At 40.6% G+C, this 15,333-nt stretch overlaps 2 protein-coding genes across 4 annotated transcripts; both read right to left on the bottom strand.

Moving 5' to 3' along the window:
• Positions 1-2,421: 2,421 nt before the first annotated feature.
• asb11 (ankyrin repeat and SOCS box containing 11) lies at positions 2,422-5,131 on the bottom strand (the record flags this gene model as incomplete). Its single annotated transcript, XM_070838405.1, has 6 exons — positions 2,422-2,646; positions 2,764-2,952; positions 3,813-3,947; positions 4,043-4,193; positions 4,713-4,820; positions 4,928-5,131. Coding segments are annotated over 6 exons (912 nt in total), but the record flags the coding sequence as incomplete, so codon positions are not given.
• A 1,381-nt stretch (positions 5,132-6,512) lies between these two features.
• Positions 6,513-13,587, bottom strand: piga (phosphatidylinositol glycan anchor biosynthesis, class A). Of its 3 annotated transcripts, none has more exons than XM_070838688.1 (7): positions 12,270-13,587; positions 10,858-11,338; positions 10,502-10,772; positions 9,512-9,644; positions 9,219-9,351; positions 8,011-8,217; positions 6,513-7,250 (listed from the first exon to the last, which is right to left on the bottom strand). In XM_070838688.1, the coding sequence occupies exons 2-7, from the start codon at positions 11,299-11,301 to the stop codon at positions 6,981-6,983; spliced, it is 1,458 nt and encodes a 485-aa protein (XP_070694789.1). In that variant the 5' UTR covers positions 11,302-11,338; positions 12,270-13,587; the 3' UTR covers positions 6,513-6,980. The 3 variants fall into 3 exon arrangements, with proteins under 3 accessions (XP_070694789.1, XP_070694791.1, XP_070694790.1); XM_070838690.1 differs by having other exon boundaries at positions 9,512-9,593; XM_070838689.1 differs by lacking the exon at positions 12,270-13,587 and adding an exon at positions 11,420-11,508.
• Positions 13,588-15,333: the final 1,746 nt, after the last annotated feature.

Genomic DNA, 15,333 nt, shown 5'->3' with positions numbered 1-15,333 from the left:
AACTTAATGAATAAAACTATAAAACCTCTGATTTGTATCACAGAGAGCTTGTCAGATATGTAGCGCAGTGTGAAGGAGTCATAATCTGACCTTTTCCCACAGAGCAACACAAGTGCACAGAGCTAATGCTGAGGTATTAATTTAATTCTATTCCTTGCATTTTTCATTTTATTGTACTGGAACTTGTCTTTTTATCCTGAACCCTGTGAACCTGCTGCAAACTGTGGTTTCACAGAAACACCCAAGCTGTTTAATCTAATATGCCCTCTGTGTTCAACACCTTCAGAAGTCGGCTTCACTGAAAAGACTGGACATTTCGTCCTTAGTGGTATTATTTTCTCACAGGTATAGCATGAGACAACTGAATCTGAGCACGAGCAGCAGTACATCCATCAGCACACTAGCACACACACACAAATACACTAATCACAACATATATCCCTCTTTCAGAGCTTTTGCTTCAGGTTGAGGCTTTTTCTTTGTTGTTTAGGTAAAGAAACGTCATGTTCAATCAGCTCAATCGAGATTTTTCAGGTCTCTGCGGAGTTGACCTTTTAGGTTGGCATTTGAATACGGGAGATGAACTCCCCTTGAGTGACACCAGCTATAAATTTCAGCCCATCCTCTTCAGGTCCTTCTCTCTTACTGCAGTTTTCAATATTTCCCATGTACCAGTGTGTTTTTCAGCTTTGCCTTGTCCCTTAATCCTTAATCATACGGCTTTGACACTGCTACACAAGATGGTCATTTTCCTGACTGATCTTGTTCTAGTCCATCAAATACTTAAGGCTATTTAAGGATATTAAGGAGCAAATTGTGGCTAAAGGAGTCTCTGAAAAAAATATATAATCAGCCATAATTGCTGGATGAAATCACTACTTTCAATCCATGAAGTGAAAGCAGACACTGACAACCATGACAGCACAGCTCACTAACAGTATTGGCCAGCTTTCTCACATATCACATTTTGCAAAAAGATAAAGAATACACAACAACATTACTATCACCTATTTAAAATCCTTTTTTCTTTCTTTTTCTTTTTCTACAAATACAGTATTTACTCTTAGTGGATATTGAGATTGAGACTTAATATCCATAACTAAGTATCACTGTTAACAAGTATTCCTCCGATTTATCAATGCACATCTAAAACACTGTCGACAGTTTTAAAAGACCAAAGCTGCAGCACTGTGGATGTCTAAAGACAGCTGGACACCGTGTTGGAGGAGCCCTGCTCATTTCTATGGAAGTTGCTCAGTGGTGCATGAAGCTAACTTCTGGTTACCCCTCTGCTAAGTTGGAGGGGGAAAATGATTTAATTGTGGGGGTCCTCTGGACATTTTAAAAGTTATTGTACCAAATGTATTGCATTCAGGTAGTTAAACAAGTAATTTCAAGGGGGTTGTGATGCTCAAATAACTTTGTCCACTATTTTGCAGCCACATCTTGTCTCATGATTGAGTGCTGGACAAATACATTTTGGCCTGAGGACCTAAGCAGAACCTGGTGACTGCATTACCCACAATGCAACGCAGTGGGGCACTGATCGTTCACTTCGGTGATTCAGGTGTGTTTGTGAATAGCGTCTGATGTAGCCTTAAGCAGAGCCGGGCAGCGGGCTACAGAGGGCTGGTAAACTTACTTCTTTGCTTTGCTAACTTGTAGTTAAACCGTGTGGTCACAAGGTGTCAAACAACTTTACAGACCTGCAGTGTAAATCTGTTGCCGTTTTGTATTGTTCACCATGTATATGAGCTGACAATATTTTAATGTTTGTATACAATAACATTTTATATGAGTTGTATAACCCTCTGTGTTCGTTGTTGTTATTAGACAGTTTTGTGATCATGAACTATAAACTGTTAAAACTCACTGAATAAAACTATAAAACCTTAGGCTGAGTGGATTTGTATCACAGGTGGGGGCTTGTCAGATATACAACTGTGCAGAGTGAAAGACTGCAGCATATCTGACCTTTTCCCGTGGAGTATTGCAAGTGAATGGAGCTCAAACTTGAGGTACAAGTTTAATAATAGCTTGTAGCTTCTCTTTGAATGTAATGAGGACTCTCAGTGTAAACTCCCTCTGGAGCCACAAAACACTTTATACAACATCATCATATATACAGAAGTACTCCCCAAGACCTGTAATAGACCTTCATTAGTAAAATCAGTGGAATACCCCTTTAAAGACATTTTTGAGTAAAGTAAAAAATAATGGACAAGAAATGAAAAACACTTCTTTTAAAATATAAAAATACAATACCCGATATATTTCAGTCACTGCAATATTAAAACAACTTATCTTTGAACATCCTGCACGTGTATCCAAAATATTTTGTTTTGGGTAATATGCAAATAGCAACTGTTATAATATAAAAATAACCATGTTATAAAATGCAGATGACTGACTTACTCCCATTAGCTCAATGTGGATGTCAATTTTTTCCACTTGCCTTAATAGTCAGTGACAAGGCACAAACGTGAAGGACAAAGCGCCGCAGACGCAGGGCAGAGACGTCTCATCGGTAGAGGAGGAAGTCTTTGATACTGTGAGGAAGGAAGAGGCTGGAGGCTCTGTGGAGACGACTCCTTCCCAGACTTCGGCGAATGCAGAAGCGACACAGCTGAGACAGAGAGCAGGGATCTGGACAGGCAGCAGAGACAGTGGGCACAGTGGTTATACCTTCTAGTAAATAAACACATTAGGTTTTGGGTGTTAGTGTAACATGCCTGAGTGTGGAAGTGACAGTCCACAACACACCTTTTTTCTGCAGTGCTATTCTCACTGCGCTGTTTGGTGATGACAGATCCAGAGGAGTCTTTCCTTCTGCATTCCTACAACACCCATCAGCCCCAAAGTCCAGCAGAAGATCCACTATGTTGGCTCCTCCACCTCGTACTGCAGCATGTAGAGGACTGTCCTTTCCACACCCTATTTGAACATCTGCTCCTGCGTGAGGAAAAAATTGAGATGATTCAAATAAACAGCCAAATTATTAGGACATCAAAACCATTCACGTGTCTTAGCAGACTGTTTGATCCAGTCTCCCTAATTCCAATGATTAGGAAACTATAGAGTGAAAACTGGGGACCAATCCAAATGTGAAAAGATGCTATGAATAATAAATTAGATGGATAAATCTAGAGCTGCTCTGAACTGTGAAATACTGTTTTCCTGTTTCCATGGAAAATTGATTGAAAAAGTGATGGCAAGACAAATATGTACCTGAAGAAGACAGCAGCTCAAGTTTATTTTCATTATAGATTAATCTGCAGATAATTTTCTGAAATGTCTGATTAGTTGTTTTGTCTATAAAATGTCAGAAAAGTGTAAAAAATGTTAAAATTTCCAACAGCCAAGCATGACATCTTCAAACATATTCAAGATATTTAGTTTACTATCATACAATCAAATGAAAAAAAGCATCAAATCCTCACATTTGAGAAGCAAATGTTAAGTATTTTGCTTTAAAGAATCAGAATAGTCATTGTTTAATGTTCTGATGATTGGCAAATGGATTAATTGACTCATTACTAGAGCTGTAAATTATTCTGTTGAAATGATTCATGAATTCATAGCCTCTATAATGCTCCTTATTACTGATTTAATGTCTCATTCCACCTTGTATCTTTAGTGTGTTTATTGGTGTTGATATTTTATTAAACTTGTGTAAAGTACTCTATAAATGAAATGTATTATTATTGTTAGAAATCGGAGTGAAGACCAACAACTTTTTCACTTTTTTTTTAAACAGCTCTCTGTCACTTCTGAATGTTACCTCACACTGCATAGCTTGCGGATCACGTTACCTGAGTGTAGCAGCACCGTCACACAGGCTGCAGCTCGGGCCATGCAGGCTGAATACAGCGGCGTCCCCACCACTGGCAGCTCCATGTCGATATGAGCTCCATATGACAGCAGCAGCTCCACACACTCAACGTGACCTGATGGGGAAACAGTTCAGCATCAGAGTCTGTGCACTGACGCACCACATCTTTACACTCACACACTTTGCACACACACACACACACACACACACCTTTCTTAGCGGCCTCGTGGATGGGTGAGGCGAGCTGGTGGGGGGTGTGGATGGAGGCGCTGTGCTGCAACATGAGCCTGACACATGCAGCACTGCTGCTGCTGCAAGAGTTAAAGAGAGGTGTGGCGCCATCTATTGATACTGCCTCCACCTATGAAAGGACAAGACAGACAAAACAACTAAGTATGTTACTATCCCAGCTTAAAAGTTCATATTCTAATCAAAAGTCACAATAAAGGTGATGATTTGGACCTTAAAGCTTGCTTATATACCATGTCACTTGGTTTCCCAGAAATCAATGAATTTGTCATTTTGTTCATTTGACCAGCTGTTCACTAACTTTGGTTGTTGTGATCAGGATTAGTTCGTGCTCTCAGGGGAGACTCATGGATAATTTTTCTCCGTCTGTAGTCAAATGTTTTTTCTGATAGATCTAAAGTTTCACATTACTCTATTCACAACTTTTTTATTAGATACTTTTTTTTTAGTTTTTACAGTAAGTTTGTGAATTTCTATGATTTTCTAAACATGTGAGCTCATGTAAAACATTTAGTTTCTCTCCCTAAACAAATACCTCAGCTTTAACACACAAATCTGATTTTTTCTAAAAATAGATCATACACACTCTGATAACAAGCCTGTCTTGACTCAAAATATTCCTTGTTCTCACATTTGCACCATTATCCAGCAGGAACTTGGCACAAGCGTAATGGCCGCCAAGGCAAGCTTCATGGAGAGGAGAGACTCTGTCCATGGTGAGTGTGTCCACGTGGAAGCCCTGCAGAGGGGATCAGAAAGGATAACTCTGTCAGAAACAACCATTTATGTGCTGTGCATTGTGTGAATTTCTTGTACACAGAAAGAAAGGGCCTATTTTGAATTTACCTGAGCGATGAGGCTTCTCAGGTGTAGCAGTCTACCTTGATAGGCAGCTTCATGGAGAGGAGTCCTGTCCGACCAGGAGTCTGAGACACAGAGAATTAGATCAGGAAGGTCTCCACAGTCAGAAAACACACAGATACGGTCATGGCCAACTGATCTAGCTCCCCGTCCATAGTACTGTGAAGAAGACCTGATTTGAATACGTGTTTATCTGGTTTTTCAGGGTCATCCCAACCCAAAACACCAAACTCAGTGAAAAGTACAGGGTGTTGTTGGCTAATACAGTCCAGTAAACAATCTTTAAATGTCAAGTTTTTAAACAAACCCATAATCCTGATTACAAAAAATGTAACTTTTAATAACCAAAAACTGTAGTGACAAAATAATTTCTGCTTACTACAAAGCTAAACCACACTTCGTGAGATCACTCGCTAAATTTGCTGTGGAAATAACAAATGTAATCCAGCTACATGACTTTCGTCTCACCACACAACAAAAAAATTGAATTTACCAAAAAGACAAAGAAGAAACTTACCAGCCATCAGTGAGTTGCATGCCAACCCCCCATAGATGTACAAGGACCTCTGCCAAGGTTGTGCGCAGAGGGAAACCTCAGTTTGAACAGCAGCCATGATGGAAATGAAACAGCAGAAGACCTCTCCGCTACTGTTCAGGACTCAAGCTCGCTCAGTTGGATACACAAACCTGAAGTCGGCCTTCCTCCCCCTCTTATCTGGGCCTTTGGCCACCTCCCCCACGTTGCCACCTCACGCCCACCCTCTTCCCAGTCCATGGATATAGTCTACAGCATGAGCATAACAATGGTGGTTAGGATGGGCCTGTACTGATAATACACCTTGAATACAGCACTTAGAAATGTGCATGCAGACAGCTCCACGCAGAGGGACACAGGCTTGGATGAGCTTCACACTGTAGATATTTGGGGTTAGGGTTACAGGATCAGTGTGCTGTGTTTCCTCTGTTAAGTGTAGAAGTACACCATCGACTGTTATGACACCATATTTTCTGCTGGAGGTGCAGAAGATGTTACTATCAAATGTTATGTGTTTGAAATATTCTGTTGTTACAGGAATAAAAAGATAATTCCATCCATCGCCTATACTGCTTATCCTTAAGGGTTGCAGGGTAAAATGTAATTATTACTTTAAAAACAAATCAAACACATCTGCTTCCTCCACATCTTATACTCTAAAAATACACTAAACACATTACACAGTTCTACATTTTTAGTCTCTCCTCTCTTTACATAACGTCATGTACCAAGATTTTTTGCAGACATGATATAATGTTCAGCCTCTAATCACGACGCTGCACGAATCCCCATTGTTAGCCTTGAAAAGCCATGCCGTCCCGTCCGTATCGCCTCCTGTTTCACAGCTACTCTGTGTTTTGTCTGGCACTCTTGATTCCACAAAGCCATCTCTTTTGTAAAACAAATTCTGAGGAAGTAGTCTTCTAATATCTGTCTAGGTGGACTGTCTAGTAATGGTGAAAAGATAAAGACTAGAAGAAAAAAAAACACCACAACGCTGTAAACATTAAAAGTTAAATGACTCGGAAAGAGATGAAACATTAGAAAGTACATTTTATTTCCCAGAGTGGTTTTTCTGGGAACGATATCCCAGCTTTCATATAAACATGTAACATCTAGAATTATTTAATAAAGTAGTGGCATTCATGATATCAAAATGAGACAAATGAAGCAGCTGACACTGATGTACACCTTTGCACAAACAGTGAATTTTTACAAATGAATTAGTGAGATACTAAATGAGGTATGCATCTAACTGAAAATAGGTTACTGTGGTTTAGTTTCCCTTTAAATGTGCAATCAACCAGCCCTTTTACTCTCTCTGTTTAGTGTAATGCTATACAGTGCATGATAAATCAAGAAAGTGCTATTAAAGCTCCAAGAAGGGCCACAGTTTTCTTTCATTTTTACATAAAATGCTGTCGCACAAGGTCCCTTTTGTCAGTGTGCGACATATAACACCATGTAAGCACCAAGAAATGAGGAAGCGGTATGGAGAGACTGCTATGATGACATTTCTGCTTCTATTGGTCGTTTCATGGCACTGACTTTGCTGCTTGGCGCCTGTCTCCAGAGTCTGTGAGGGCCGGTGGCGTCCACGGCGACGTCCATGACCTGATCTGGCACCAACCACTGCAGAAGCAGCAGGAAGAGGAAGTCCAAAACAGCCACAAAGGCAAAGATGGAACCTGCCACGGGGCCGCAGTGAGCCCTCAGCCTCCGTAACCGCCTGTCCAGGGGAAGCACCTCCTCTCCAGCCACTCGGCCGTACACCTGAGAGGGACGACACAACGATGACAAGCAGGTCACCACCTAGCAGCAAGTGTGAAGCTCCGTCACTGCAGCCCAGCTGTGTGAACTGTAAGTAGATTCACATTTAGAAAACCAGTTAAAAAGGGAATCATAAAACATGTACATGCACTTTAGTCTAGATTTATCAGGACAGTAATCAGACTACTCCTTACTGTAGCACTATTAGTGAGACAAGAGCTGTCTGATTTTTATTTCTTTTGTGAGTGTGTGTGTTGGAGGGCTGATGTTTGCAAGCGAGAAATTTTTTTTTCTGAATTTTACCAATCTGTGAAAACTTATTTGACTTCTAGAGGTGGCACTGGCCTCAACGATCCAGTATAAACTTCATAACATGGCTTTGTTGAATACTTGATTCTGACTGATAATTTTACGGCATTTTACAGTTCCAATTAAATCATTCTTAAATCAATAAAATAATTTCTAAATCAAAGTTATTGATCTCTTTAGTAAGGGGCCATGTAATAAACAGGATAACGTATAGTGACCCAGTCATTGTTGCAAAATGAAGCCAGATCGGGTGATGCAAGAAGCTAAAAGGCCCCCTTACACCTAAAATCCACATTTTAATTAAATATTATGAAGCTGTCTGAAGCTTCGGCTGTAGCTAGTTTTGGTCTGTAAAAGAATAAATGCTGAAACAAGAAGGTCTTATAACAATATAACAACATACTCACTGAGCAGAGCTGAATGAAACTGCAGGTTTTGGTATTGGTTAACTTACCTTTTCAGTCCTCTCTGCAACGTTTCTCCAGGTGTAGAGGTTTTGCACTCGGGTGTGGATAGAGGCGGGGGAGGGGACAGACCCTGAGCGCTGCCGAGCGATGACAGTCTCCAGACCAGCACATAACGACCGCACAGTGGGCTCACACAGGGTAATCAGGTCCTCAGGTAACACCTCAGGAATGCCCCCCACACGAGTGCTAACCACCTTGAAAATAACACAAAGCACCGGATGCGCACATTGTATGCAAACACACACAAGTATAAATCACCCACAGCGTGAGAGTAAAACAACAGAACTTCAGTTTACTCTTATGGCTAAAAGTTTCGAGTGTGCTTGACCTCTGACCACACCCTGTGTCACTGTTGGGTGTGGTCAAACGTGAGCGCTCTGTTGCATCTGAATGACAAGGCATTAAAATGGGATTCTTGTTTAATTCTTATTAGCTCACATGCTGTGTGTAAGCTGTTCTGCAGGAGATTCATGCTGCTGTCAAGGAGGGTGACACACATTTATCATTATTTATTTTCTCTGCTCAACACGTGTAAATAACTTAATAAATTCAAATAGGATATATCCTTCCTTTAGTGGATGGTGCACCACACTGACCACTAAGGGTCCTCGTAGTATTACGTCACATTACTCTGTACACAGTTCTTGGTAACACTTTCTTTTTTCTCTTCCTCTGGAGACACACTAGAACCAACTCTGTCACATTCCAGTGTCTGGCTCGTCAGCTGATTTCTGCCTGCAACTAAACTCCTTATACACTAATGTGCTGCTATGAGATGGAGTTGAGCAGCCACCAATTCTATTCAGTTCAACAGGCTTGAACAGTTGTTTTTGTAAAGCTGGTTTGTTTGAGACTAGGAAATGTCTTATTTGTAACTGTTTTATAACCATTGGTAGCTCAATTTGTATTATACATTATATATTGTACAAATTATACTTTATATATCATATATCATATGTGTTTGCTTTTACGTTCATGTAGGAAATGCTGCACCATGTATGACAAACCGTGTTGGTCGGTTTTCACTTCACCATGATACATGAGGGGATTTGAATGAATTTACTTCTCTACAATGGGAGGCGTTGTCAGTAAAATCACCTGGTTATTGCATCTTTGGGCTGAAATCCAGCAGACTCTTTGGCTTTTATGGCCTACAGTCTCCTGTCCTTGAATCGTTGTAAGAATGGCAACTAACCTGCAGACCACAGCTGGCTGCTTCCACAATGGCCATGCAGAACGCCTCGGTCAGAGATGTATTGAGGAAGATGTGACCCTGCACCAGAACTCCACAAACATCTTTATGCTCCAAAGCTCCCAGCAGACGCACCCTGTGGTGACCCAGGTCAAAGAAGTAAGTCCCAAGTAAAACCACCCTCACACACACACTATTTCCATACTCATTACTGCTTAATTGCAATCGTATCGTAATCACATCGTACAAATAGGCAATGCCAGATATTCAGAGGAAATGTGAGCACCCGGCAGTACCTGTCATGTAGCTGGTATTTCTCTCTCACTTCCTCCAGCACTATTCTCTTCGGTCCCTCTCCACCAATCAGGAAATGCAGATCTGGATGTTTGAGGCAGAGCTCTGGGATTATTCCACCAAGAAGATCAATTCCTTAACACAGGAAGAGGTTGTCAACACTTGCTTTGACAAAGAAGATCATGCAATACTCAATTAATGCTTATTATAGCCCTACCACTTGTTAGAATGTGTGGCTGATACCAAAACTGATATTTGAGTGTTCAAAAGTCAGATATTTGTATTAGCTGACTTTTTTTTAGTTGACATTTGATATCATGTTGATATCAAACATCGGTGTGATGTCATGCTTATTTCTATGACAGCCATTTTGTGAGACTGAGTTGAGCAGAAGTTTGGTGTTTTTTTATGGGCTGAAGTGGCTAAAGTAGCTGATGTGGGAGTTAGCATAAAACCTTTGTCGGGGGGCAGGTGGGGTTGGTTGTCTCACTGCTCTGTGACATCCATTAGATCTTACATTCATATTAAGTTTTGAAACTATGGCTTCAATAAAAGCAGGAACGTTTTTCAACAATGTAAAAATTCCTTCATTTTTAGTGTCATTACAGGCATTTTTCCAAACAAACAATCAGGATTCACTTCATTGTTCAAATAATTGGACAAATACAATGGAAATGATTTTAAACTGATTTGGTGTCTCTAGCTTAAAAATATAATAGTTACAAATGTTTTTTTCATAACACATTTTTACTGAAATCCCATTGATAACTATGGGGAAAACCAACCCTGTGACGGGGTTGGTTGTCACAATGGATCTTTGATGGTTAACAACTTGCTGTTAAAATAAGGTATGAGACCCAAGACCTTAAACTTTCTTTGAATGTAGGAATTACTACTGTAAGAAGTGATATTGATGAGCAATTCGACCATGACATCCTGCCGCATACAATTACCGTCTACACTGATCAGCAGACACAACAGCTTCTCCCTACCTTTGCGGTAGACAAGGCGGCTGATCACAACAATAGTGATTCTCTCGTTTTGGCGCTGGGAGGGGTCAGGGGTGAAGTCCGTGGGGTCGACAGCATTGGGAATAACAGACACTATCTCTGGGTTGAGCGCTGCACGCAGCACTGTGTTCTCCTTGCTGGTGTACGACACACACACAATGTGGTTGGTGTCACACAGCGACACAGTCAGGAGCTTGTTGGTCAGCACGGAGCTCACGTCAGCAAAGCCGAAGAGTGAGTGGTCAGTGAACACCTGTAAATGATGATACACTTTAGGTTCATGCTAGCAAGTTGCATGAACGCATTTTATGATTTTGAGACTATAATTAGACATATACCGTGTTGAGGCCCATAGTCTTAGCGTGGAACAGTGCATCGTGGGCCATGGCAGAGAACGAGCTGTGTGCATGCACCACGGTGATGCGCTCCCTCACAAACACACAGCGCAGCAGCGGGAGGCTGTGGAAGAAAGAGGTGATTGTGGACTGGTTGTACATCACCTGCAGGGGGAGGTAGTAGACCTTCAGTCCGTTGGTCAGGTACCTCACACCCTTCCTCCTGCCATAGGCATGGGTCGCAATGACCACTTTGTGTCCCTTTTCAATCAAACACTGCGAAAGCTGGTAAATGTGACTTTCTACTCCTCCCATGTTTGGATAGAAGAAGTCGGACACCATGCAGATGTTGTGCTTCCTGCCGGGGACCCTGGTAGCCTCTGCAGGAGCTCCAGAGACTCTTGGAGGTGGAGGGTTATTCACGGCCGCTCTCCTTCGTTGGCCCATTGTGGGGTTCTTTGCGCGGCTGTGTGCCTCACTAGTGCTGAAATAATGGTTAATAATTGGTTAAAGTATTTCAATAATCAGGAAGAGTTAAATAATATTATAGTAAAAAAACCTTTACATTAGCTATTCAAATTTGGTGCTCGTCAAGTTTCCTCAGAGCTCAAGGTGACATCTTCAATTTCTTCCTCTTATTCAACCAGAACTCTAAGCCTCTAAAATAGTTAGATTACAAATATTAGATAAAAATTAGTCACATTTCAACAAACGTCACATTTCAGAACATGGAATCAGCAAACTGTTGGTTTTATTGTTTGATGAAGGACTTAAATTGTTAATCAATAGCCAAAATATTTGCCAATGATCTCTCATCTCAATGAGTACAAAACTGTGGCTAAATCAGCTATATATTTCACCTTAGCATGATACTTCATGGACAGTATTTGGTCTCATATACAAACATCAGCCGGCACCAACTACTCAGCTTTGACATGACACTCAGGTATTCATCTAAAGTGTTGTTGAATAATGTTCCAGCCGAACAAACTGTCATGAGTTTTAATAACCTTTTTAATTAATCATGAACATTTTACGTCTTTTTATGTTTTAAGTACCAGTAGTAAGCCTCGCCTCATCTCAGTAAAACCACCTTTGGTACTGTCATAGTGCTGCACCTGTCTCATCTGACGTCCCTACACACATTTTAGAGCGAGTTGTCCCTTTAACGTGCCGCTGCCACCCGTTTAACTGTGGTGGGACTGTCAGGATCAAACCAAGTATTTACAAACCCTTCGGGGACAGGCTGGTAGGAAAATATAAGGCGACTTTTGGCCAATTCTTACAAGCTACATTCACGCTTTCCAAGCCAATCCATTTCATTATTCATTAGCATCAAGCTAACAAACTTTGTTCATATTTAACCAATTGACAGACAATTGAGCAGATAGTTTTCCCTGTCCGAATTGCCTTACCTTGGACAAAATGTCAGTCTTGTTTCAGCCGGTGGAGAAACACAGAACTATTTTTCAGATGTGGGTTCATTTCTACCCGATAGCCCTGAGCTAGCCAGTTAGCCTATATCACTTCCTGGTGATACGTCACAGTGACGCAATGACGCACAATGGAGCCATCTGTTGGCTTTTGTGGCGGACAAAGACGTGATTTAGAAATGTGAATCAAACATGAACTCTGTGTTTTATTGTAAATCTTATACTCTGTCAGGGTTTATCACAGACAAAGGACCGTTTTCATGTCTTCCTTCAACATAAATGGCTTTTGGATATAATTTAACATCAAGAATAGACAGGATGAACCAAATGTGCTAAAAAAAAAGGTCTGCAATGTGTTTTTTACGGTTCAAAAAGGGGAAACGAGACATTTCAAAATGTGTTCTGCATTTACTCAAACTTGAAAATGTTGACAAATGTAGAAATGCACTGCAAAATGTCTGATAAGGAGGACTTAAACAAACACATTTCCTTAAGGTATTTCTAACTGCCAGCTCTCCCTAAAGCAACATTGCATTTTACTTTTATCTGCCTGAGCTCCATTAACCAGTCTCAACATGCTGGAAATCTTGTTATTAATACTGGTACCCTGTAGCCAAGAATGTGGTGTACCAAGTGACAGAGATGGTAGGATAAAAAAACAACATAAAAAAAACAATGGTACTTGAAGACACATGGGCTAATTTGGAGTATGCGGGTTAAAGGGTTGTTCAGTATTCCTTCAGCAATGTATTTTCAGGGTAGGTTTCAACCTTCTGACTCAAAGCATATTACTGCAATTCCCTCTCCTCCGACTCACTTCAGATTTTTTGTGCTCCCGTTTGCAGCTCCAAACGTAAGGCCGCAGACAAAACCAGCCCGGACCAGTGGTGGACGGGCCATTTTAGACTGGAAAGAGTAAAAACTCTCAGGTTGTCGAGGTAAGGATCATTCGGAGGCATCACGTTACACTGTTACACCTCTTGAATGCCAGAAAACTCGGGTTTCCCTCCAAACCTGGATATTACATACGATGACCTTAACCTGTTTGTTTACATCAGTAAAACAAATCTGGTAAACTAACACAATCAGTAAACCGCTGTATCACACAGGCAATTACAGAAGAACAGATACATTCAACACACTCGAATATCAGGACCTTTACAAGGACCTTTACAAGAAAGTCATTTTAACATTTTATCAAACATTTTATACACCTCCCATAAATATCTGCATCACATGCATTAAATTGGAGTGGAAAATGGACATTAATAGTGGATAGTACTATTGTGTTATATACATATCAAACTGTCTTTCTCAATTACATTCTTTTGTTACACTGAAATTAACTGACTTGCAGTATATGAACCAAACCAACAAGGTAGAATATATTAAATTAATAAAAGGCTCAGTTTTATGCTGTATTTCTATAAAGAAGGACCTTTAAAAACTAGGCTTTATTCTTGTGGGATTTATAGTTTATAGGAACTAACTTTGCTCAGGGTGGTCATAACCTGCTTTAAGCATATATGAGTATATCTGAATCAGTTTATCTTCATCATGTATTCACACTGAGGTGTAAATTTACCTCTTCATCTTTCACAGTTCTTGAATTCAAAGGAAAGAATATGATCACCCACCTGAAAACATCCATACAAGCTCACAAAATGAACAACCTTTTCATAAACAAAAAACTCCATGTGTGGCATGAGCACAAGATGTACCCTGCCTGTTAACAGTTTCTGTGTTGGCATGACGCCGTTCGTGATTAACCACCGTTTGGCATCATAGCCTCCCCTTCTGGTCTCTCATCAATCGGATCTCTTGTCTTCTTGCCCCTTTATCAAAGACAAAAGATATGGAAAGACAAATTCCACTGAGAGACCCAGAAACAACTGGCACCTTTTAAATCATCTCATATTCAGTGTTTTTATGGTTGCTCTCTATATCTTCATATGTCTAAGTTTAGGTTTAGATTTTTTTTTCTTTATATGCATCTTTTTGTAATGGGGCTCTCAACCAAAGAATGTAGCAGTGCCAGTGTACTGGCACAACCGGAGTAACCGCAGTAAACATCTTGCCTCTTGAATCCTGGTAACGGCATGATTCAGCAACCGCCACAAGTGTTGTGCAACTCTAGTGTAACCAGTAGAGCTCACATACAGCGTGACAAGTCACCCATGAATAAAGATCTTTGGAATCTTTTTATGAAAATTCTTGTAGAACCTACTGTGAGAATTTCCGATGGCGCCACAAGACCAGGAACAATCCAAGCGCCAACACAACGGGAATGATTTTCAGGTACCTCATGGAGCAATCACGGCGGGGGTCTGTTTTGATAGAGTCTGTGGAAAATGAAAAATATAAAAAAATCAGTGTGTAAAAAACTATTTGCTTTACATAATGATGTCACATCCTAAACAAGACTTTTAAGGATGCTTTACATTACATAACAACATTTTGGTGTTAAGCAGTAAAGTCCCATCCTTTTGTGAAATATATTGAAGATCCCATATTATGCTCATTTTAAAATTCATCCTTGTATTTGGAGGTCGTACAAGAAAAGGTTTGCATGGTTTAATGTTCAAAAACATTTCCCTCATAACAGACACGGCTGCTGCTGCAGCTGTTTTCAGCCTCTGTCTGAACGCTTCGTTTTAGAGGCACAGAAACAATCTGCTGCTTCATTCTGAACTTCGAGAAGGTGGATTCAGGAAGTTTTCAGCGGACGAGGACAGTCAGCCTGCTGAAGGGCAGGAGGAAGTCACATGATCAACAGATCCCCTCATGACATCATAAGGGGAGCCAAATCTAAACGGAGTGTTTTTACACAAATTTACAGAAATATGGAGTAGGAGAAGAAGACAGAGGGCGGTCTTTTCTCAGCGTTTGCCAGTTTCTAGACAGTGCATTTTGCATAATATGGGACCTTTAAGACCAGTAGTTACCAGTCACTCCCCCGCACTCATAGTTCATGATAGCTGATATTCCTTTGGCCTCGATGTAACATGTAGGCACTGAGGTCATGTTGAGTTTACTGATGAGTTCG

This window comes from Pempheris klunzingeri, chromosome 10, assembly GCF_042242105.1.
Source record: "Pempheris klunzingeri isolate RE-2024b chromosome 10, fPemKlu1.hap1, whole genome shotgun sequence".
Lineage (NCBI taxonomy): Eukaryota > Metazoa > Chordata > Actinopteri > Acropomatiformes > Pempheridae > Pempheris > Pempheris klunzingeri.
Note: the sequence above shows the minus strand (reverse complement) of the source record. Positions and strands in the feature narration are given on the sequence as shown.